General features: G+C 37.6%; 2 protein-coding genes across 3 annotated transcripts in view; one reads left to right on the forward strand and one right to left on the reverse strand.

The window, feature by feature from the left end:
* cdh23 (cadherin-related 23) overlaps positions 1 to 17,049 on the forward strand; it is a 206,589-nt gene extending 189,540 nt beyond the window's left edge. Inside the window, exons 45-69 of one of the 2 annotated variants that reach the window (XM_043255698.1) lie at positions 575 to 700; positions 1,134 to 1,337; positions 2,095 to 2,553; positions 2,730 to 2,846; positions 3,595 to 3,819; positions 3,934 to 4,103; positions 4,745 to 4,882; positions 4,984 to 5,103; positions 5,943 to 6,120; positions 6,441 to 6,652; positions 7,546 to 7,740; positions 7,841 to 7,954; positions 8,448 to 8,577; positions 9,026 to 9,289; positions 10,092 to 10,253; positions 10,336 to 10,592; positions 10,681 to 10,778; positions 10,951 to 11,071; positions 11,163 to 11,242; positions 11,402 to 11,442; positions 11,575 to 11,635; positions 11,824 to 11,953; positions 12,104 to 12,226; positions 12,706 to 12,816; positions 13,849 to 17,049. In XM_043255698.1, the coding sequence (XP_043111633.1) occupies positions 575 to 700; positions 1,134 to 1,337; positions 2,095 to 2,553; positions 2,730 to 2,846; positions 3,595 to 3,819; positions 3,934 to 4,103; positions 4,745 to 4,882; positions 4,984 to 5,103; positions 5,943 to 6,120; positions 6,441 to 6,652; positions 7,546 to 7,740; positions 7,841 to 7,954; positions 8,448 to 8,577; positions 9,026 to 9,289; positions 10,092 to 10,253; positions 10,336 to 10,592; positions 10,681 to 10,778; positions 10,951 to 11,071; positions 11,163 to 11,242; positions 11,402 to 11,442; positions 11,575 to 11,635; positions 11,824 to 11,953; positions 12,104 to 12,226; positions 12,706 to 12,816; positions 13,849 to 14,187 (4,175 nt within the window). In that variant the 3' untranslated portion in view covers positions 14,188 to 17,049. The remainder of the gene's footprint in view (positions 1 to 574; positions 701 to 1,133; positions 1,338 to 2,094; positions 2,554 to 2,729; positions 2,847 to 3,594; positions 3,820 to 3,933; positions 4,104 to 4,744; positions 4,883 to 4,983; positions 5,104 to 5,942; positions 6,121 to 6,440; positions 6,653 to 7,545; positions 7,741 to 7,840; positions 7,955 to 8,447; positions 8,578 to 9,025; positions 9,290 to 10,091; positions 10,254 to 10,335; positions 10,593 to 10,680; positions 10,779 to 10,950; positions 11,072 to 11,162; positions 11,243 to 11,401; positions 11,443 to 11,574; positions 11,636 to 11,823; positions 11,954 to 12,103; positions 12,227 to 12,705; positions 12,817 to 13,848) is intronic. The other variant, XM_043255699.1, reaches the window with a different exon arrangement.
* Positions 17,050 to 17,187: 138 nt separating this feature from the next.
* On the reverse strand, positions 17,188 to 22,419 carry LOC122356703 (eukaryotic translation initiation factor 3, subunit 6 interacting protein). Its single transcript, XM_043255702.1, has 15 exons — positions 22,263 to 22,419; positions 22,031 to 22,073; positions 21,650 to 21,863; positions 21,498 to 21,577; positions 21,345 to 21,406; positions 21,164 to 21,233; positions 20,297 to 20,370; positions 19,983 to 20,154; positions 19,745 to 19,899; positions 19,321 to 19,491; positions 18,946 to 19,079; positions 18,260 to 18,433; positions 17,811 to 18,000; positions 17,598 to 17,678; positions 17,188 to 17,515 (listed from the first exon to the last, which is right to left on the reverse strand). Exons 1-15 carry the CDS (start codon positions 22,290 to 22,292, stop codon positions 17,438 to 17,440), a joined length of 1,728 nt encoding a protein of 575 aa, XP_043111637.1. The 5' UTR covers positions 22,293 to 22,419; the 3' UTR covers positions 17,188 to 17,437.
* Between the last annotated feature and the right edge of the window lie 941 nt (positions 22,420 to 23,360).

The following is a 23,360-nucleotide window of genomic DNA, read 5'->3' on the forward strand; positions in this document are numbered from 1 at the left end:
TTAACCACATCTTGACTCTCAGAAATGAAGATCGTGTAGAGATTCTCTCTTCGAAGAAAATACAAAGAAAAGCTTTATCTCAGTTCAGTGTTGATTCATTTCAGTAAAACCGTCGATGTCGCAGTTCGTCAGTTATTACTTTAATTTGATTCAGGGATATGGCAGCTTTACAGTAGACAATACTAACATTACAGTCTCATAACTCATTCAGATGTTGTTCTCATCTTAGTGCAGTCAAATCAGAAATATTAGTTGTCTTTTAAACCCCATCTGAGCAAGATAAAGGCACCAGTAGCAAGACTTGTGTCTTATATCTTATAATCTCTTTCTTAAATGGTGGAAAATTCGAATGACTCTGTGCCATCCCAAGTATGACATTATTCAATAATCATGTAAAGCAAGCATGAAAAACTAAATTATGACTCTCTTGGGCAGCCAAAGTTGATTAATATAACACACTCTGTAGGGACATAAATACAGGATGAACAGTGATTTAACACAAAATCAAAGCTGAACCTCTGAAGAATCTCTGAACCTCTCTCTCTCTCCCTCTCCCTCTCCCTCCGTCCTTCAGGCACCACTGTGTTGATTCTAAACGGCCCAGTTCTTGCAGAGGACAAAGACATTGGGGAAAATGCAGTAGTGAGGTATCGTCTTCTGGGATCCAGAGTGGACCTCTTCTCCATAGACTCCCGCACAGGTCTGAAGTTCAGCACAGATGCTATTGGTTTTGTTTCTTATTTTCACGTTTTCCAAATTCAGTTACATTGATGTCTTCAGAAGATAATATCACAGCAAAATGTCAATTTAATTATCGGTTAAAAATCATAAACTCAAGCCATTTGTAAAGTCATTTGTACTGTGTCAGCCTCGTTGGAAACATTTTAAGATCAAATTTTAATTTAACCTTACACAATCTTTTTGATTATAAATTTAAAACCAAATTTTAAATGGTTTTTATTTTGCAATTGCAAAAACGCAATTCCGTTAAACATGTAGTTTTTTTTTATTATCTGTGGTATCAGTTATACAAGTCCTCCCACCTTTCATACACCCACAGAGTTTCTCGTAATCAAGCACTACTCCCCCTCATGACACGTTCTCTTTCCCACCCCCTCTCTCTGTTTCTCTAGGGGTTGTATCAGTGCGTGGGGCTGCTGTGCTGGACCGGGAGGCGTTCTCTGTGCCACGGGTGGAGCTGTTTCTTCTTGGGGAGGATGTGGGAGGTTTAAACAGCACCGTTCCACTCACTATCACCATCCTCGACATAAATGACAACCCACCTGTCTTCAATCCATCCAGTTTCACTGTGCACCTGCCAGAAAACAGCCCCACAGGTGAGACATGCTCGTGGATGAACTGGTAGAAAAGCTAGCTTACTCTGGTTTGTTGGGTCTCATTGCAGTGTAATCGGAAGCGTGTTGTTTTTGCTGATATAAATGAATGTTTGAAAAGTCTCTAAGTGCCTTCTAAAATGATACCTGCTAAAAATGCTCATTTTAGTTGAAAAGTTTACATTTTATTTTAGTAGCCCACTTTAGACATTTTACTAACTGTAAGTAACTTTGTAACTACATGCCAATTAATTCTCATTAACTACATACTGACTCTCAGAGCAGACTGTTAGGGCAGGTTTAGGGTTAGTAGAATATGTTTTATGTTTTGGACCCACAAAATAAAGTGTTAGTTGTTAAAGTGTTATATTAAGCAGATAGCCTACTGATACTCTAATGAATGCTAGTTAAAAATTTCAGATGGCATTTTTGTTTTCTTTAAAACTGTTCATAATAATTAATACTTATAATACTAATAAAAATATCTAATAAATATTGATGATAATAATAATAATAATAATGTTATTTGTAAGTTAGTATTTTAAATTATTTGTTTATTTTCAAATATATTTAAACATATGTTTTTATATGTAAATAAAGCTGGAAAAAAAGTGAAATGCAAATTTCTATGAAAAACAGAAATGAGAATTACTTAGAAATACAAACCGGAGTCATTTAGTTTCATTTTAAATGTTAAAATCACTAAGACTAAAATTGAATATGTAGAGAGTGTGTGTTTTATGTATCATTGTATTTCCAGGTGTGGTAGTAACACAGCTCTCGGCGAGTGACGCTGATGCGGGCTCTAACGGTTGGCTGCAGTATCGGTTGGACAGTGGCGCTCAGGACCGTTTCATCGTTGACGCTCTCTCTGGTGCCGTCGTGGTTGGAAATGCTACTCTGGACAGAGAGGAGCGTAGCTCGTACCGTCTAGTCGTCATAGCAACCGATCGAGGCACACCCTCTCTCTCAGGAACAGCGACGTTAACTGTCGTTCTCGACGATGTCAACGACTCCCGTCCTCGTTTCATACAGCCAGTGCAGACCATCAGCGTTAACGAGTCTACACCACCAGGAGAGGTCGTAGCTACACTCAACGCTGTAGACCCTGATCTACGACCTCGTCTGGAGTATTACATCATCTCTGTGGAAGCAAAGGATGATGGGAATAATCCAGTGGATGGGCTGCAGCAGTCATTTGGAATTGACTTTTACACAGGTGAGCGATTATGTGTTAAGAGACAGCACATGTAGCTCTTCATTTGGAATTCATCAACTAAATACTAAACACTATACTATACACTATATATATATTTTAATAAAGAACTATTTTCTATGGTAAAAAATTACTTAGATTTTTACTTCCGAGTTGTGCTGATATTTGTGTATTTTCAGGTGCTGTTTTCGTACGAAACCCTTTGAACCGAGAGCTGGTTGCCACTTTTGAGATCATTGTATCAGTGCATGACAACGCCAGTGATATTATTGACATGTCCGTCAGTGTACCCAATGGTAAAAAAAAAAATCAACTTACCCTCCCTCTTTTTCTCCCACCTGTATTAATTTATCTATTATGTATCTATTTCATTTGCTTACCCTCAGGCCATCCTTCTTGGAACAGATTTGGGGAAATTTTGCATTTAAATCACTTGTTAACCAGTGCATCCTCTGTATTGAATTGGTGCCGTCAGAATGAGAGTCTAAACAGCTGATAATAACATCAAAATAATCCACAAGTAACCCACACCTTTCCAGTCCATCAATTTAATGTCTTGTGAAGAGAAAAGCTGGTGTATTGCAAATATGCTTGTGGCATATTAACATTACTTGTGGATCATTTTTTTGGTTTTATCGGTTGTTTGGACTTGCATTCTGACGGCACCCGTTCACTGCAGAGAATCTGTTGGTGAGCAAGAGATGCAATGCTAAATTTCTCCAAATCTGTCCAGATAATAAAACAAACTTATTTACATATATCCTATTAATTTAAGATTGATCACATTTCAGTATATTTAAAAGACCAGTATGTGCTCTGGGTGCTGGTCACTAGTAGGACAGTATGTCCAAACCAGGCATATTAACTAGCTTGACCTGACTTGTTAAACAGGTTTGCCAGAAACCAAGCTAGTGGTCACCTTCCAGTTTGTCATGTTTTCTTTCCTAGAATTTCCAATCTTGTCCAGCACTAAAGCAGCATGGGAGAAATTTAGTTTGCCACTTTCCGGAAAATCAATTATTTTAATGTTATTTCTCTCCACAGCCAAATTGACCATCAACGTGCTGGATGTGAATGACAACGCTCCTCGTTTTCGTCCTTTCGGGGTAGCGAACTTCTCCGAGAGGATTCTGGAAGGTGCCGTGCCTGGTACCACGCTGCTGTCTGTGACGGCTGTGGATCCTGATAAAGGACCCAACGGTCAGATCATCTATCAGCTTCTACACCTGCCTCGTGGAGACTACATAAGACTTGAAGACCCGTCTACAGGTTACACACTTAAACTTTAAGAAACCCTAAGAAACTCAAACTTGAAAAATGGGTGATTTAATTCTCTAATCTCTAATTTGCATGGTGCATGTTTTTTCAAATCACTATCCATAGGTAAAATTGTGGCCAATCGGACGGTGGATTATGAACAAGTGCAGTGGTTAAACTTCACAGTGCGTGCTCAGGATCACGGCACGCCTCCCCGCTTCACTGAACTTCCTGTCTATCTGCAGATTGTTGATGTCAACGACAACAATCCAGTCTTTCAACAACCTTTATATCAGGTAAATCAGTAACCAGATAAACAGGGTACTGCGCAATATTTTTCTTTGCTGCTTAGTTCAGAAAGTATTTTAATTTTGGTAGAGGATAATAGAGATGTGAAGCTCATTCAATGTGATCAAAGTTTTTGCTTATTTAAAGTCAAGTCACCTTTATTTATATTGCTCCTTTAACAATACATATTGTGTCAAAGCACTTAACAGTATCGAATTGGAAAATAGTGTCAAAAATGTAAAATTACAAGATTTAAATGGTATTTTAAATATTTTCGATGTTGCTATAAGCTTTTGACAGTTTCCACAAAAAAAGAAAAAACAAGCAGCATAAGTTTTATTTCCCCTATTAAGAAAATCATATCAGTGTTGTGCTGCTTATTTTTTCTTTTTGTGTGTGTGTGTGTGTGTGTGTGTGTGTGTATATATATATATATATATATATATATATATATATATATATATATATATATATATATATATATATATATATACAATTTAATTTTTTTTTTTTTTTTTTTTTTACACATACAGTAAGAAACTTTTAAACAGAAGATTTTGTGTATGTTTGGGAGTCCATATTTTTTTATTATAAAACAGACAGATGTAATACACAGAGCAGCACATTGAAAAGAACATTGTTTTTGCAGAAATCAATTTTTGAGGATGTTGCACTTGGCACTATTATTGTAAGTGTGAGAGCAACAGATGCAGACTCTGGCCTGTTCGCTGTCATTGAATACGGGCTTGTGGATGGAGAGGGCAAGTTCGGCATCACACCCACCACGGTAAGTGTTTTTGGTGTGAAAACAAAACGGTAGAGTAAAGACAGTAAAAGATGGCATTTATAATATCACTTATATTCATTTTCAATGTCTTATGTTATCAGGGTGACATTTACATCCTGTCTGCCCTGGACAGAGAGACAAAGGATCGTTACACACTCACAGCTTACGCCAGGGACAACCCTGGAGGCAGCCCCAACAACCGCAGGGAAAACTCTGTCCAGGTACATGCAATGCATGGATAATATCTAATCAAACGATCCACCTCACTTCATAATTAATCTAAACTCAAAAGTAGGAACTTGGAAGCACCATATGTTGCTCTTTTTAGAGGCCAAATAAAAATGTTTAGATCTGGCTTGTTTCAGACATAAAAAGATGAACTTGTGTCATCATTTTATCTCAATGTGAAATAAATGTTCAAACATCCTTTTCTGAAAAGCGTGAAGCCCTATTGACCACAAGAAAAAACCCAAACATGGATAAAATGATTTGAGCAAGAGATTGTGACGCAGTAAAGGCGGAGTCTCCTTCACTTCCAGTTCCTGTTTAAGAAGGATGTGAAGAGAGCATCAGCTGTGCAAATGAGGTTTCACAAGAGTTTGCACTTCCTCTGTTCACACTCTGTTGTTATGAGGAAATGGGAAGTATAGAAGCAAAACAAGCAGAAATTTTAAATACCATGATTGACAACTGATGCAATTTTCAATACACGCATTTTGCATAATAATGTCTTACTTAAAGCTCCAAATGTGAGGGAAATGCCATTATAAATCAGCTTTGGTGAGTCCAAACGACCAGTAACCGTTTCAGGATCTGCATAATCATTATGTTTTAATTGCAATTTTTTTGCTTGCTGTATTCTCAACCCAGCGTACAGATATCTGACTCCCTTGTGTAATTTGTTTGCATTTTTTGCACAGAGAGTTTCAGTTTCATGTGAACAGCTTTACATGAGCTGACCTCAAATGCTTTGAAAAAACAACCAAAACAGCTTTTACTCCACATTAAAACCTCTGTATCAGATCCTTAAGCTCCATCTCGCTCTCTCTCTATCTATCAGGTGCAGTTAACAGTGATGGATGTAAATGATTTCCGTCCACGCTTCTCAGACAGAGTTTTCACCACTAGTGTGTTTGAGAATGAGCCGGTTGGTACTTCAGTGATCACAATGAAGGCCATTGACCTCGATGAGGGGCAGAATGCATTACTTACCTATAGTCTACAGGGCCCTGGAGCCGGTAAATCACACACACACACATATATACAGAAATATAGATACATGGGGTGCAAATTTACAATTAAAGAATTTTAATTTCATTTGATTTCTGTTACTTTTTTATTGTAAATTACACGCGCACACACACACATAACATAACTTTGAACTTGCATCATTTTATTTTAACTTGCCATTCACCATCATGTTTGCTACCTTGATTCAAAATCAGGAATTTAATTGAAAGAGACATTCTCTATTTACTTTCCATGTGCAATTTGATAAAAGCACTCCAGTATGGCTTAATAATTTGATGTTACTGATGTCTCTTCCTCTCTATCACAGATGCATTCTCTCTGGATCCTGACACTGGGCTGATTCGCTCTCTGAGGTTACTTCAGAGTTTTGAGAGGTTTAATCTGACTGTGGTGGCGACCGATCATGGCAAAACGCCTCTCTGGGGAACCGCCAGTCTTCAGATCACCGTCATAGATGTCAATGATAACAGGCCGATCTTTGTGCGGCCTGCCAATGGCACTATCATGCACATACTAGAGGTGTGTAGCAGTGAAAAGCCGATCGCTCGTTGCTATTACTAAATCATATTTCCTTTGTTTGAACGTGATGTTGAGTGAATGCAAACTTTCTCATTCATCCCACAAATTACGACTCAGCCGCTTTGATGTATTCTCAATTATCCCTTCTTTTGTCTTTCTCATTGTCTTTCTCACATCGCAGGAACTTCATAGGTATATCCATTTCATGTAGCCGTGTAGTTGCATGCTGAAACATGCAGTAGTGCTTTTGTGGTCAAGCCTCCTGTGTACGTCTGACAGTCAAAGTGAAAAGATCGTGTTGCAGATCTTTGTGATCATTGTGAAGCCCTTTATTCTGGTGCCCAAGTGATGAAACCTGCGCCAGTGACTCTGATGTTAGAGATGTTAACCATAGTGTCATAGCAGATAGTATTTTGAGGACTTTGAGAAAACTTTGTAAGTTCCTCTTGCAGGACAAGTCTTTAAAACCTATCAAACTGATTAGAGTCAGAATGGAACAAAAAATATAGATTCCCTGCTTGTAATCCTTACTGAAATCAAATGAATAGTTTATATGCTTTATTATCATGTTGTAATTTGTTTTTTTTGTGTTGGTTAGCTTATTTATAACCTAGTCAAAATAACCCATCTGCAGCTTGATTGAGATTAATTGAAATGCACAATGAAAAAAGTTTTTCATTTCAGAAAGATTGTTGGGAACTGTTAATAATTGTTGTATAATTGTAATAATCTGTTTTTGCAACTCTTCAAATGTTCATTGCTTTGTTCAGTACTGCTCAATACTTTAACCCAAATCTGTCACATGGAGATCTGTCAAATTTGGTGACCTGTTTTTTTGTTCAGACATCATGTGTGAGTTAGCATTCGGTCATGTCTTGTGTGTGTTGTTACAGGAACAGCCTCCTGGGCTGGTGGTGTATGAAGTGTTTGCCACAGACGAGGATGAGGGGGTGAACGGAGAAGTCCGGTACAGCTTCTTGCAGACTGGAGCAGGAAATAGGGACTGGGAGAACTTCCATATTGATGCAGTGAATGGAGTGATCACCACTGCAGTTAAACTAGACAGAGAGAAACAGGCCCTGTACAGTGTGAGTGTGTCTTTCTAATCGGACACATTTCAAAATAAAAGACAACAGAAAACCTTTAAAAATAATGCAATAAAATTTTAATCTCTATATTGGTGTGCAGCTGGTTGTGGTGGCGTATGACCTCGGGCAGCCCGTCCCATATGAGACCATGCAGCCGCTGCAGGTGGCTCTGTCCGACATCGATGACAATGAACCCGTTTTTCTTAAACCTCCGGTAATGTTTTGATCATTTATTTTTTGAATATCAGATATCACTCTATTTTTAAGTACAGACTATAGGCCAGTTGGCCAGTTTAATAGTAATCCTTTAAACCGGACTATGAAATAATAAAAATTATTTAATGAAACATTTAATGTATATATGATAAATAAGTAACCCTACGATGCCGTAGTGTAATAAATGTTTGTCTTGAATATTACTAGCATTATTAAAGTTGTTCTTGCATAAGAGGACACGTATATATATATAGATGTTTTCAGGAATTAAAAAAAAAAAAAGTGAAAACAATTAATCAAATGACAGAAGGCATGTAGTAAACAGGTTTTTCAGCAAAATTTGGATCGTTATAAACTTACACAACAATACACAACATAATTTGCATGACAAACATAATGCAGTAGGCTTTAAATGGACTTTTACAATGAGAGTTGAACATTTTTCCCATCATTGCTTAAGTCTTGAATTCTGTGTGTTGCGTCTACTTCAGAGAGGAAGTTTGCCCTATCAGTCTCTGTCGGTACCCGAGCACTCGCCTCCTGGGACTGTTGTGGGGAATGTGACTGGTGCAGTGGATGCAGACGAGGGCTCTAATGCTATCGTCTACTATTTCATTGCAGGTGGGTACACAACATTAAAAACAAAAATTACCCCCCCTACATCAATATACCATGCTTGTCCAGTGTTTGGCTCTGTTCAGCTGCAGAGCGGCATTGTTTGTCGCTCATGGCAACAGTAACTAAGGGTCTTTGGGTCTTTTGATTTTACTGAATTAAAATGTATCTGACAAGTAATCTTTTGCTGATCATATTCATTTAAGAATATACAGGATATAAAGGTCAGAACCAAGAATCTTTGATTTTAGGTCAGGACAGTTTCTTCATAGAACATATCCGCCTGCAGTTACAAATGTACTACTAGGGTTGCGCAATTTTGTTGCATCAGCAGAAGATGGTGAAATTAAGATTTCTGAGAAACTTTGCATTTTATCTTGTAAACTTACCAGAACATTGGTAGTATTTCATCCATGGCCATTGGAGACATGCATTGCTGCATGCTCTTTTCTAGGAGGCGACACTGAGGGAAACTTTGGTCTGAGTGTGGCCGGAGTTCTGCGGGTCAAAAAAGATCTGGATCGGGAAGAAATCCCAGTATATTCTATCATCGTTAAAGCTTCCAGTAACCGAAGCTGGTCTCCACCGAGAAGTCAAAGGTCACAGAGGGCCCAAGTGCTTGACCCCAGTCGTGACCCTACACTACAGGAAGTAAGAATCTTCCTTGAGGACATCAACGACCAGTCTCCAAGATTCACAAAGATGGAGTACACCGCAGGTAACCGATTTGTGGTCTTTTGAAACCACTTTCAAAGTTTATCTTGTAAAGAGTACCTGAAAACCATACTTGAGTAAAAGTACAGACACCATGAAAGTTGCTCCACAATTTAAAAGTCGCCAATTCCAAAACAATTTCACTGCAAACATGCATTTCTAACTTTTTTTTGTCTTGTTTTGTAGACAAGTGAAAATTATAGTAGGGTAATACACTTTTTGCCCTGAATTTGCATCATTGTCGGCTGCGGTCACATCCTTATATCATATAAAAAATACCTGTAATTCATAAATACTTGTAAAGTAGTTGACAAGTTTAGGTGAGTAGCAAGATACAGTACTTAGCACCTTGTAGTTAGTATTATCGCAAAAAGCTAGGTGCCATTACAAATGTAGTGGACAAAAGAGTACAGACTCCTATTTAAAAATGTAGGGAAGTAGAGAGAAAAAGTTGCCTAAAAACAGATAGCGCCTGGTAGTGTAACATATTTCTTCAAATGAACTTCTATAAGCTCGTTATAATATAATAATCTGAAAAATGTGGAAAAAAAAAAAAAACATGGTAAAAAAAAAAAAAGTGCATGCATGTAACAAATGGGGGGTTGGTAGCATGGTGACATGATGGTGTTTTGGACATGCACTGTGGTCATAATGTTTACTGCATAAAGCCTAAATAGTCCTTTTCAATATTTTAATTGTTTTTATTTATTTAATTTTAGTTCGACCCCTGTGACAGCCTCTACGGTATATCCCTGTTTAAGTGAGTGAACATAACATAAGCTTGCATGTCTCTCTTTTTCTGTCAGGTGTGGCTGCAGATGCTAAAGTGGGTTCAGATCTGATCCGGGTTCAAGCGATCGATAATGACATTGGCAACAACAGTCTAGTTCTTTATCACATTCTGTCCATCCGCTACATCAAACTGCATTCCAATGACTCTGAAGACATGGGCAACATCTTCATCATCGGTCTGTGTGCTTTACACTTGCTGAAGTGTCAGTTGCTGCTATTGTTTTACTGACTCTTCTTTTTCTTTTTTTTAATTCACAGGTGAGACTGATGGTATCATCCGGACGTTTGACCTGTTTACAGCTTACGATCCCGGTTATTTTGTGGTGGAGGTTCTGGCGAGAGATCTGGCAGGACACAGTGACGTGACTCTGGTGGGCATTTACATTCTCAGAGACGACCAACGGGTGAAAATCGTCATTAATGAGATACCAGAGCGTGTCCGACTGTTTCAAGAGGAGTTTATAAACCTGCTCTCAAACATCACAGGAGCTATAGTCAACACGGATGACGTACAGGTACACAAGTGTTTGTGCTGTCATTATTACTATCATGAGAAATTATATCCGGTCCTGACCATGCGGATCATATTTTTTTCACCCATAGTTTCACGTGGATAAAAAGGGAAGAGTGAACTTCGCTCAAACCGATGTTCTGATTCATGTGGTCAACAAGCAGACCAACCGTATTCTAGATGTGGAGAGGTAAGGCTTCTATACCAGACACGACCGATACATATCAAATGTGCATTTCTTGAACTATACAGCTTGCTTTATTTTTTATATTGATTAATGCATTTGTTTAATGCAGTAGTCTCATCCACTGCTGCTTTGATCGTTTGAGGATGATTGATTGATTTACTGAATTGGTTTTCAGGGTGATTCAGATGATCGATGAGAACAAGGAGCAGTTGAGGAATCTGTTTAGAAACTACAACATTCTAGATGTTCAGCCTGCTGTGACCGCTCGTGCACCTGACGACCTCACCACCTTACAGGTGTGTGTGTGTGTGTGTGTTTGTATACAATGCTTTTGCTGTATTTAGAATACATTATACATTAGCATGAATGTCTGCTTATCTCTTTCAGATGGCCATTATCATCTTGGCAGTTTTACTGTTCCTTGCTGCCATGTTGTTTATCCTTATGAACTGGTATTACCGTACAGTGTAAGCATTCTCATTAAACACATTCTTTTTTTTATTAGATTTTATTATTATTTATTAGATTTATTAGAAGTTTGTTCTATCACTTGTCATGTTCACTTCCTGTCCAATGCATAACCAGGTATTTGAGGTTCTGCGTTTTTTGTTTCTTGTTTTCAACAGGCACAAAAGGAAGCTGAAGGCAATTGTTGCTGGCTCCACAGGTAAGTGGCTGAGAATGCCCTATCCCTCTGTTTGGAGGAAGTGCAGACTAATCCTCAGAGTTTAACAAACATGGCTTTGTGTTTGTTATCAAGGTAAAAATAATGTTTGGTTTTCTCTCTCTCTGTGTACAGGAAATCAGGGGTTGATGGATATTCTGGATATGCCCAACACAAACAAATACTCGTTTGAAGGGTGAGTGAGCAATACAATGGTGCTGTTGATATGTTAACACAACTCCAGTCTGCTAAAATAATCACAGGTGTGTCAAAACTTAGCGTACTCCTAATATTTGAGGTATGTTAAAAATACAATATTAATTATTATTGCTAGGTTTAATTGATTGCATTATAATGCATCTCTTTCTCTTTATGTGCTTACAGAGCAAATCCAGTGTGGCTAGATCCTTTCTGCAGGAATCTAGAGTTAGCAGCACAGGCCGAACATGAGGATGACCTACCTGAAGACTTAAGTGACATTGCCGACCTCTGGAACAGCCCCGCTCGCACACATGTAATAACAATGAAAATACTGTCAGAATCATGTCATATTGTCATCACAAGAACCTAGACCTTCTCTTGGTCTTCTCTGGCCTTTGTGAGGTAATAATCAAGTGTCATCTTCACTTTATAGGGTACTAAATAAACGTCTTGTCTTACATAGGGCACATTTGGACGTGAGCCTCAGGCCTCTAAACCAGAAGATGACAGATATCTACGAGCTGCTATTCAGGAGTATGACAACATTGCCAAACTAGGACAAATCATGAGAGAGGGGCCCATCAAGGTTAGAACATTTACTACAAAATCTTTGATAGCACACATTTGACCCTGGACCACAAAACCAGTCACAGAAGATATTTATAGCAATAGCCAACAGTACATTGTATAGGTCAAATTTTTATTTATTTATTTTTTTTATGCAGAGAATCATTGTTAAATAAAGATCATGTTCCATGAAGATATTTTTTGCATTTCTTAATGTAAATATATCAACAGTTTTTTTTTATTAGTATTATGCATCGCTAAGGACTTCAGTATTCTTATGTCTGGTTTTATGGTCCAGGGTCACAAATAGAAGATGGGATCATCATAGAGACCAAGGCAACATTTATCATGTTATTTTGTCTCAAGACTTAAACTTTAATATATTTGGGACCCAATATAATGTGGAGTGAGACTGTGTTCTTAATGAGGTGAAATATCAGAATCGTGCTAACTGATTCAGTTCATGACACCACATGACCAATGCTGCCATCCAATCAGGGCTCGCTGCTCAAGGTGGTTCTGGATGACTACCTGAGACTCAAAAAGCTGTTTGCCGCTCGCCTGGTAACCAAATCAACAAGCCATGGTGACCAGTCATCAGTCACAGAGGTGGGCGATGTAACAGGTTGCTGTGTTTGCTATTCCTCTACACCCCTCTTCTTCACCGCTGGCTGACTACGTCTCCACCCTGTCCTCTCAGTAGAAACCCTGGGTTCTCTTGCTGTCCAGAGTCATGTGACCCTGCTGATGTTTCCCAGGCTGTATCACAGCCTGCTCACTGCTCTTCACTGCTTCACAGATGTGTTTGCTGCTCTCTCTTTTTAGTGTTTCCTCTAAAACCGCTGTCAAATTGTACGTTTTTGTGTCGTTAATGTTTATTTTTCTCCTTCTTTCTTGCATTGTTTTTCATCCATCCATCTACCAATTCCATGTATCTTTTGTTAACTCCATAATATCAATCATCCATCCTTCCTTCCATCCAACATCATGCATGCATTCATCAATGCTGATCGACAATTCTGTTTGTCGATCTATAATTGTATCCATTAATAATTCCATCTCACTATGCACCTATTCATCATCACTGAATTCATCCATTCACTCATCCATCATTCCGTTTATTAACCCATCATCCATCCACCTATTAATCTACCAATCCATAATTCAATGCTAACATTTGAATGCATCTATCTACCAATCCATAAATATATTAAACCCTTCAAAAATGTTCATAACTAAAATTGCATCTTTGCATAATTTCATCCCACTCTACATCCATAATTGCATCTGTCTACCAATTCATAATTCCATGCAACAATCTGTGTTTGCATATGTCCATAATACCATCCCCCATACATGCATTTGTGACTCTTTCCGTTTTTATCTATTTATCATTGTATTCTACATTCCTTGTATCCATCCATCAATCCATAAATTTATTCAAACCATCATCCATTCAACCTCCCAACCAAACAACCTTCATCCATCCGCCCAACCAATCGTCTGTCCATTTATTCATGCATCCACCAATTCATCCATCCATCCAACCAACCATCCACCTATGCATTCATCACTCCATCATTGCATCACTCCCATTCAATCATGCATCATTTCTTCCGTCCATCCATTCTCCTCTCTCAGCTGATCCAAAGCGACCTAGATGAAGATGACGACGAGCGTGTTGGCGTCGGAGGTCGAGGAACCCTTCGCTTCAAGCACAAACTCCCAATCGAGCTCAGGGGTCCTGATGGGGTGCATGCGGTTCATGGCAGCACAGGCACGCTGTTGACCTCTGACCTCAACAGCCTGCCTGAAGATGACCAGCGGGCACTGGCTCGCTCCCTTGAAGCCTTGCACGCAGACGGCGGACTGTATGCCGAACGCAACGCCCGAACAGAATCTGCAAAATCCACACCTTTGCACAGAAACAAGGGCAGCGACACTCTGTCTGAGAGTCCGTTAGAGATCACGGAATTATGACTAGCCGAGGCCTCGCTGGTCTGAGAAAACTACGACGTGCATGCCACTCCTGGCTCTTTGATTTCAACGGAAACTCTTTCCTGTGATGTTGAGAAGAGTTCAGGTTTGTAAGGGCCAGGTGTGAGGAGGGTGTGTAGATGTGTGTGTGTGTGTGGGCCTGGAACGCCCAAATCAAGGGCAACTCATCTTGTTAGGGCTAGGGAGACTTTAACCGCACACGTAAGACTACACAATGGGCAATGAATGCACTCTCAGACCAGTGGAAGGCCGAATACGGACACTAGTTTTTATTTAGTTACTTTTTCACATTTCAGTGGGAATAACATGGTGATGCGTTTATAACAGACTCTTTGAACTGCTTATGAGAGTATATCTCTGGGGCTTTTCACACCGCGATTAACCCTGGGTTAAACATTATTTCACACTTGGAAGTTGAACAAGGGTTTAGCTCTGGGTTCTGAAGCTAGAACGGAGTTAGCACTGTTTATTGCAGTGCCATGGATATATGGTGTGAAACAGGGCAGCGCTAGTAAACGTTGATGGATTTAACAATAGACAACCAGTCGTAAATGAATGCAGGAAGTATCTATTTACAATATGTTTAGTAGAACAGTCAATGTGTAGAAATGATGAACGATGGTAGGAGAGATTAAGAAACAGTATTATTTTATTATTTTTGTATGGATATTGTTTTTCTATAGTGTTTAAATTCACAAAGCACAATCGCAAAGTTTTACATTTTTTATGCAGGGGTCCCAGACAGTTCCCTTGCCTGCCATTGGTTGACAAATGAATATCCCCGCCCTTAAACGCATGCCATTGGTAGAGCTCATGTTGCTGTGTCTTTTCACCCAATTCAACTTACAAATGGCTGCCTTTTAGTATTATTCCACTACCCGTACTTCTAAATTTTGGTGGTGTTTCAGTATTTTCCAGATAGTTCCATAATGCAGTACTTTGGTTAATATTCTCACATCTGGTACCGAAACCGAACTTCATTGTGTAGTGGTGCTTGTAGCTTAGCGTGTTAGGCATGTAGTTTTACAAACTGTGCAAGAGACGGAGTGCATGCCACTCCTGCCTATTTGTTTTCAATGGGAACTCAAGATGTGCACAAGAAGCTCAGTGGACTATTTTGTGTGCGGTTATTTCAAATAAAATAAAATATTCAAACTAAAGCCCCTTTCACATGTACAGATATTACTGAAAATTACTGGTAAATCACTATTAGTAGATCACCTGTGAACAGGACTTTTTCAAACATACCGGTAAATTTGTTCCAACAGTTTAGCGAGAAGTTGAAAACCATAAAAAGTGATTTGTGCCTGATGTGTGCATGGTGCTTTATCAGTATAAAGACTGAATTGTTGCCTATACTGGTAAAGTTGTTCATTAATTTTACAGCAATTTACTGATATTACTGTGTGAAAGGGGACTTTAAAGTTATTTTTTCAGAAAAATTGTCAAAGTTTTACCAGAATATGAATAGTGCAAATTGTAAATAATTGATAGAGCTAAATAATTACGTTGTATCCAAATAATTTTGAGTGGTATGCCGATACTTAGTTAAAAATATGCGACACTACACCTTTAAGGCAAAGATGGCCACATTTCCATGTTTGTAAACGCAGGTCGCTGGCTTAAAAATGTTTCAATGTGTGATCGCTGAACAAGACAACCCAGGGTAACTTATTAATAATGTAAAAAATAAAAGTCCTGAATTTATTTATGAACCATGGGTTAACATGTACGTGTGAAAAGCCCGTTTGATATAAAGAAACGACCACAAGAACATAGACTGTACAACAAGCTGCTCTGTGCCCGTGTCTTTACAAAAATGACTTGAACTGCTTATCTTTGAAAATTGTGAACTATTTGAAAAAAAGTGGAAGACTGCGTTCAAGAAAATGGACAAAAAGCTGTTCCGTGGACCAATGAAGAAAGCCAGTCAGCAGACCAAACACTGTTTCCACTGAACTTACTGACGCCAGAGGTTTGTCTGGACAACTAAAAAAAAAACATTTCATTTTTGCTCAAACGGAGGGACAAACGTATGTGTCATGTGTTTGCATAAAAAACGGCAGTGAAAAGACTGCGTGAAAGGTTCATGCCATGCCATAATTCAATTTTACCTTAAACATGGGAAAAGTCGACGTTAAAATATAAAAGTCAAGCGATTATGGTTCATTGACAGAACACTGCCACCTAAGAGGGAGGAAATACCATGTCTTTATTTTCCTTTACTTTTTTGATATAGAAAAATAAAGATTACAAAAGATATTTTTGGAAAAGAAAAATGCTGTCCTACCAAACAGAGTTGAGTATAAATGGTTGTATTTAATTGTATTTATTTTTCAACGTTTTATACCAGATTATTTGAATGGTGTGTTTATGGCATTATTTTTATATCCTTTTTTGTAAGTTTTTTTTTTTCCCTCTCATTATTGTCTGATCACCAGCGTTGAGGCTGTAGATGGAAAAATCTTTGTGGATCCTGTTTGAATAAAGAAAATATGCAACGGTTTTGCCTTAAGGTCCTGAAGATGAAATATTGACCAAAGCAGCAGTCATCATGAGGACGACATTCCTCCATGTATTGAAGCCCAGCAGCAGGATATTAAAGAGTAACCTGGCCCATGATATATAACATGCGAACACTCAGCACTGACACAGAAAACGGAGTATCTCAAAACTCCTTTTACTTACAGAATAGTGTACTAAAATCTAACAGGAAAAGTTAAGACTATTAAAAATCCCGACAACCATAAGAAAAAATTGCCATCAAAGTGGAAGGTATTTTTCTGTTGGAATATGTTGAGCCCAAAGCGGTCCAAAATAAATGGATAAAAAAAAAAAAAAAAAGTTTTGTATTGTTTTTAATACTCTTGCTAGATTCTTGTGCCACCTAGTGGCATTGAAATGTTTGTAAATAATAAATAAAAGAATAGTTTTCAGGCCAAACTGTATATAAGATGTAAACTCAGGGATGACTCCAAACTATAGGTTCAGCCACATCAAACTTTATTGACTTAGAAAAGTACTTTCACTTTCACATGTTCTTGTCTTCAGAACAAGTCAGTGAAACGAACTGAAAGGGCTTACATTATAGTTCAGAAATGGCATCCGATTAGGTAACAGAGCATCTGAGGTGGTTCCTGATTGGTTGAGAAGTCCGAGTTAGCCTGTGATTGGTGGATATCACAGTCAGGTGAAATCAGGGTTGGATTAGTTCTTCCCGTTGAGATCTGCATTATGTGGCACGGGATGTGGCGTTGCTCGAACTCGAGGAGGCACCGGTCAGAGGCATTTTCTTCAGTGTCCGGTTAAGCTACAGAAGACAAAAGAGGCACAATCAAAACGTGACGATGTAGATTTACATAAACGTTTACAAATCGTTCACGAGTCCTTACCTCCTCAAACTTGTGGATCTGTCGTATAAAGAAATCTCCATAGCGACGGGCAACCTTGGTGTCTGCAATGTGGATCATATCCTGGTGGAAGACCATTAAATCCACTTTTAGAGTCTACTAAATTTTCTAAATAAAGACAACTATCGCTAATATAGTAGCTCTGTGTTTATTCTCTGAAATGAAAATGTTTAAAGAAACTCGACACACACACACCTTATCGATGTAGAAGTCAACCTCAGAGGCGGACTGAAACTCTCCGTCCAGAGCAGAGATGCCACTGGTCCACACCAGGTTCTTCATCTTGTGTTTGAAAACCAGCAGCTGGATGCGAAACTCCTGCTCGGACATGTCCAGGAATCCAGCCAGCTTGGCCACAGGCATGGTGGTGTAGAGCTTCAAGAAACTGAGAGAGATGGCCAATTGAATTAAAAATAGATGTCAAAAGGCATTTCTTTAACCTTCTGTTAACTTAAAATAAATAAAGTTTTAAATACTAAGATAGCAAAACAGGAATCCAAAAGGTCAAATAAAAAAGGTAGTGCCAAAATATTATAATAAGTCTTTTCATAGATATATCATTAATATCCAATGGCAAAGCCTAGAAATGAGAGAATGGCTGCTCATGACACATCATATAGACTTGTTGAAGCGCTGCTGTTTACCTGCGGATGGTGGAGAGCTGCGCCTGCTGCTGCACCTCCTCTGCAAACACCTTCAGCTGCTGCTGGAATGGTTCTTTGTGATAATTGGGATGAACGTTATCATAGTTTGGAACGACAGGTGACAAAAACTTGGGGCAGGCAAAGCTGAACAACTCCTCAAACACCTGAAGATCTCTGAAACAGAATACAAAAAACTTCTCTTTATTTTAGACTATTTATTATATAGACTTTTTTTTTTTATTATTGACTATATAGATTATACAGGGATATATATATATATATATATATATATATATATATATATATATATATATATATATATATATATATATATATATATATATATATATATATATATATATATATGCTATATGACATACTTTGATCAAAACTTTTGAGGACAGTACTTTTTTTTTTTTTATACATCAAAATTTAAAAGTAAGAATGTATCCAATTATTTCTGGGTAAAATACATTTATAACAAGTAATTAATTTAAAATGGTGTTCTTTTGAACTTTCTATTTATCAAAGAACCCTGAAAATTCATCTTATTTCATTGCACATTGAAATGGAAAAAGAATTTCAATTGCAATAATATTAAATCCGCAATAGTTTTGCAATGTAGTGCATGTATATACATAACTTTGTAATCCCAGCATAATCAAGCACGATGTGTGTGTTCTCACCCTTTCTGCATGCGGAGCATCTTGTCTCCGTATTTCTCGCGCAGCTGTGTGTGGATGCTCTCGTCGATGCGCATGGGGTACATAGTGAGAGCGATGGCCAGCAGCCCGTGCATCTGCTCGTTCTGTTTATTAATCTGAGCATCAAACAATACACCATTCAGATTAAGCATCGCAACGACGGTACAGAATAGAAAGTACAACAAAATCAAACACTTTTAAAAGCACCTTCTTCAGGATTTGATATTTGATTTTTTTTTGCATATAATTAGCATCATCTTATATACAGCAATACTTGAGCATTTTACAACAAATATAAAAAAACCCTTTTTTTTAAAGCAGCATACAACAATGCAGAATACGAGAAAAAGCACTGACCATCTCATATTTGTAGGTTGTCCTCTGGAACATGTTTCTGGTCCTCTGGATGTACAGCAGGATGTTGGCGAACACACGGATGGCGTCCTGATAACGTCTCATCATTAGATACGCAAAACCCACGTAATAATAAGTGGTGATCTGACACTCGGGCACGCGTGAATACATGCTCTGAAAAACACAAAGAACCAGATTTAAATGGATGAACCGCGCTGCCACACAAACCCATCTCTCTTTTGTGTCTTCAGACAATTAGCACTCACTCGGTTTATGGTACAATAAAATACAGGTATATTACACTGTGCATCCATTAAGATGAACCGAGCCATTAGTAAATTAAAGAAACGCCTGTAACATCAGTAACGGTGTTGTAACAGGGGATACAGTCATTCGTTTGATTTGACAACAAAGTGATATTTCATACCTTCTTGTTAAGCTCAATGTTCTCCAGGACTTTGATGGCCTGATAGTAGTCGCCCAGCAGAGAATGAAGCCTCAGCAAACCCACCAGACTGAAATATCCCAACATCTTATAGAGAGAGTGACGGCCGTATTCTCCAGCCACAGACTCGGGGTCACCTGAGACACAAACACCAGCGTCACACAGACACCGGAATCAGATAAAGAAGACCGACACGAGAGCTGGTGGAGGCGTCTTTCACCTCCGCTAGTGTACACCTCCAGCTGACGGTTGATGTTGCTCTTGTCCACCAGAGAGTGAAGGACATTCAGCACACTGTGAACGTTCCAGATCTTGGGATTGTTCCTCAGGAACTCGATCTCCTCCTCTGACTTCTTGGCCGTCTTACAACGATACTGGCTGAACGACTGGAACTGAAGAACAGAGAGAGCATTCAGCACGTTCACACAAAATTGAAAGTTACCCCATATTTTACTCCCCCCGAAGAAAGAAGAGAGTCATATACACTTACGGGGAAATTTTCATTGGACTTAAGTGACCACACAGTGAACTTACCTGGTAAATGAACTCATCAATTATGTCCCATAACCACTGGTTAGGAAGCTCCAGAGGTGCTGGTCCATCAGCATCTGACATTAAACACATTAAACGTCACTGCCATTCATTAAATAGACTACTTGATCCAAGCATAAATAAAAGCCTTTTATAAGATTACATAAAACACAAACATTTTCAATTTTTCCTTTCATGATTTTGAAAAGTTTATGAGCAAAGCCGCATTTACTTCATCTAAAATAAAGCAATACAGTGAAATCTTAATACAACTAAAAATAACGTTTCTACTATAATGAATTATAAAACAGTAGTTTATTCTTTGATTAAAAGCAGAATTGTCTTCATTGTTATTAATATCAGCATCATTACTCCAGTGTTCAGTGTCAAATGATCCTTCAGAAATCCTGCTGATTTGCTGCTCAAAAAATATCATCAATGTTCAAACAGTTGTGCTGCTTAATATTTTTGTGATACAATTTTTTAAGGATTCTGCAATGAATAGAAAACTTCAAAAGAGCAGCATGTAACATACCAAATGCATTTACAGTAACTACTGATTACGATTTAACATCCTTGCTCAAAAAAATAATAATAATAATTAATAAAAAAATTAAATAATAATAAAAATAATAAAAATGTATATATATATATATATATATATATATATATATATATATATATATATATATATATATATATATATATATATATATAGCAGGGGTTCTTAATTAAAATCATCCATTTGTAAAATGTTGCCCAAATGAGATAAATTATGATTTTACTCAAATGGCTCAAATGGTGTATACAGCAAAAAAAATATTGTCCAAATTGAATTCCATCACAAGCAAATAATCAGTTAGCACTCACTGAGAATGTAGTTGAAGAGGTTGCAGTAATTGTAGTAGGACTCAAACCTCTGGTCAAGAGTTGGACCTCCCTGCATACAAGGGAAAAAAAGCTCAATATTGAGAGTGCTTCACATCAGACAAGAGCTGAGACTTAAGAGCTAAAACCATATTAACAATGAGACACGAGCAGAAACACTCACGCTGACTTTGGCGTAGATGTGCCTGTAATACAGCTCCTTGTAGAGGATCAGAAAAACCGCATCTGTAACAGACAAAACAACATACCCATGTCAGCAAAGAAAATTTGCAATCTATTAAAAGTTTATTTAACTTCTAAATTTTAAATCACTCACCGTTACCGACCAGGGAAGCGATGGCTTCTGCCTCCGGCCACGGAGAAGTCTTAAAGAAGCGATCGGTCAGCTTGTTCCAGCTAAAACGAGATAAAAGATAAATCAGCATTTCCAGACATCCGAGCCAGGTTTATGACTGCGTGGCTGCGCACCTGTTCTCGTACACATCCTGGATCTCGTAGATCTTCTGCTCGATGCTCTCGCTGGACACGCGGTTGGCCTGCAGCTCGTAAACCTTCTGGTCGATCAGGTCCGAGATGGTTTTGTGAAAATACTGCAGGAAGTTCTTGATGACCTCGGGGATCACGTGATACGTCTGCTGGTGCTCATACTGACGTTCATAGGCCAGATCAGCTTTAGGGTCGCCTAACAAAAAAAAATTTAAAATACACATAATTGTACACATCTACTCACTTAACCGTCTAGAGGCTATGCAAACTATTTAGAAGATTTATTGGTATTACAAAAGGCTTATTATTAAAACCCCTTAATATAAAATATTCATACAACTGATAAACAATATCGTTACTTACCGGTGTGATAGTCATAATCACTGGGGTAGTTATAAGGGTCATACTGCAAACAAAAACAATATTTTAATATTTTAACAAGTCTGACATGTTATTTTAACATTAACATGCGGGTTGACTTTTAAAATTAACAAAAGGAAGGAATGAAGTCTTATCGTGATGCTCCACTGATTAACTTCAACGCACGTTACACGCTTTAATCTCTCACGCGCGCTGTCCCGTCACGCGCACTTACCTCTTCTTCGTCCACCGGGTAAGTAGACATGATGAATGTTTATTCCTCTAGATGGTGTTTAATTCGTTAGTAAACCTTTAATAAACCCCACGGCTGCCGCTAAGCACGCTCGGAGAAGAGAAAGGAAGTCCACTGCGCACACTTCCGGTGACGCAGTCAAAGCGTACGGGGCATTGTGGGCCAGTGGCGGAATCCTTTGGCTAAGTTGGAATTGCTAGCATAGTTTGTTTGATTTTATAAATACACATATGAGTATATATGTATTGTGTTTTTGTTTTGAATTTAAATAATTTCCTCCTCCCGGTAACTTTTGTTTGTTGTCATTTTTCTTTATTTTTTATTTCGTTTCCATTTGTTTCTTAATAACATGTTGTATGTTATTGTTGTTTGAATTAAAAAATAATAATAATAAATGCATAGTATTACTTACTACATTAATAAATCTGAATGGTACATCCCAAATAATCTTTTTAAAGAGCAATTTTGCTAAATAGAAAATTAACAAACATAATTTGCTACTGAAAATGTGTTAGCCAGACAAGATATAAACATTGTGAAACAAGACTAAGAAAATAAAGAATATGAAATAAAAGAACATAATAAAATATAAAAATAAATAAATAAATAATAACCATTGTTTCACTACAAATATATCCAGAAAACTTACAAAAGGTTAACCATGGTATGTGTTTATACATATGGTAACCAATAATAAATAGATTAATAATAATAATAATAATAATAATAATAATAATAATAATAATAATAATAATAATAATAATAAAAAAGGTTAATACTTTTTTACCACATTAAAACCATAGTTAATTTTCAAACATTTTCATAAACACATGTGGGGACCTATATCATTTAATTTATATTCCTCTATGAAATAACAGAATTTTAAGGCATTCAGCCTATTAATTCCCGGGTTAAAAAAACATAATGAGTTTCTTGAGAAATTTGTAGAAATGTGGTCAAGAATCTGTTCTTACACAAAACAAAACGATTGAAATTACGGTAATTACTAAATCACATTTAATATTTTTTTTCATAGATATATTTCTTTTTTCATTTTTTTTCATTTTAATTCATTCAAAT

The sequence above is a fragment of the Puntigrus tetrazona genome, chromosome 13 (assembly GCF_018831695.1).
Source record: "Puntigrus tetrazona isolate hp1 chromosome 13, ASM1883169v1, whole genome shotgun sequence".
NCBI classification, from domain to species: domain Eukaryota; kingdom Metazoa; phylum Chordata; class Actinopteri; order Cypriniformes; family Cyprinidae; genus Puntigrus; species Puntigrus tetrazona.

Coding starts and splice junctions, on each gene's coding strand:
- LOC122356703 (XM_043255702.1), bottom strand. CDS start 22,292: ATGTCTACTTACCCGGTGGACGAAGAAGAG. Junction 21,234..21,344: donor ACATCTACGCCAAAGTCAGC/GTGAGTGTTTCT, acceptor CCTTGTATGCAG/GGAGGTCCAACTCTTGACCA. Junction 18,434..18,945: donor ATGCTCCGCATGCAGAAAGG/GTGAGAACACAC, acceptor ATTCTGTTTCAG/AGATCTTCAGGTGTTTGAGG.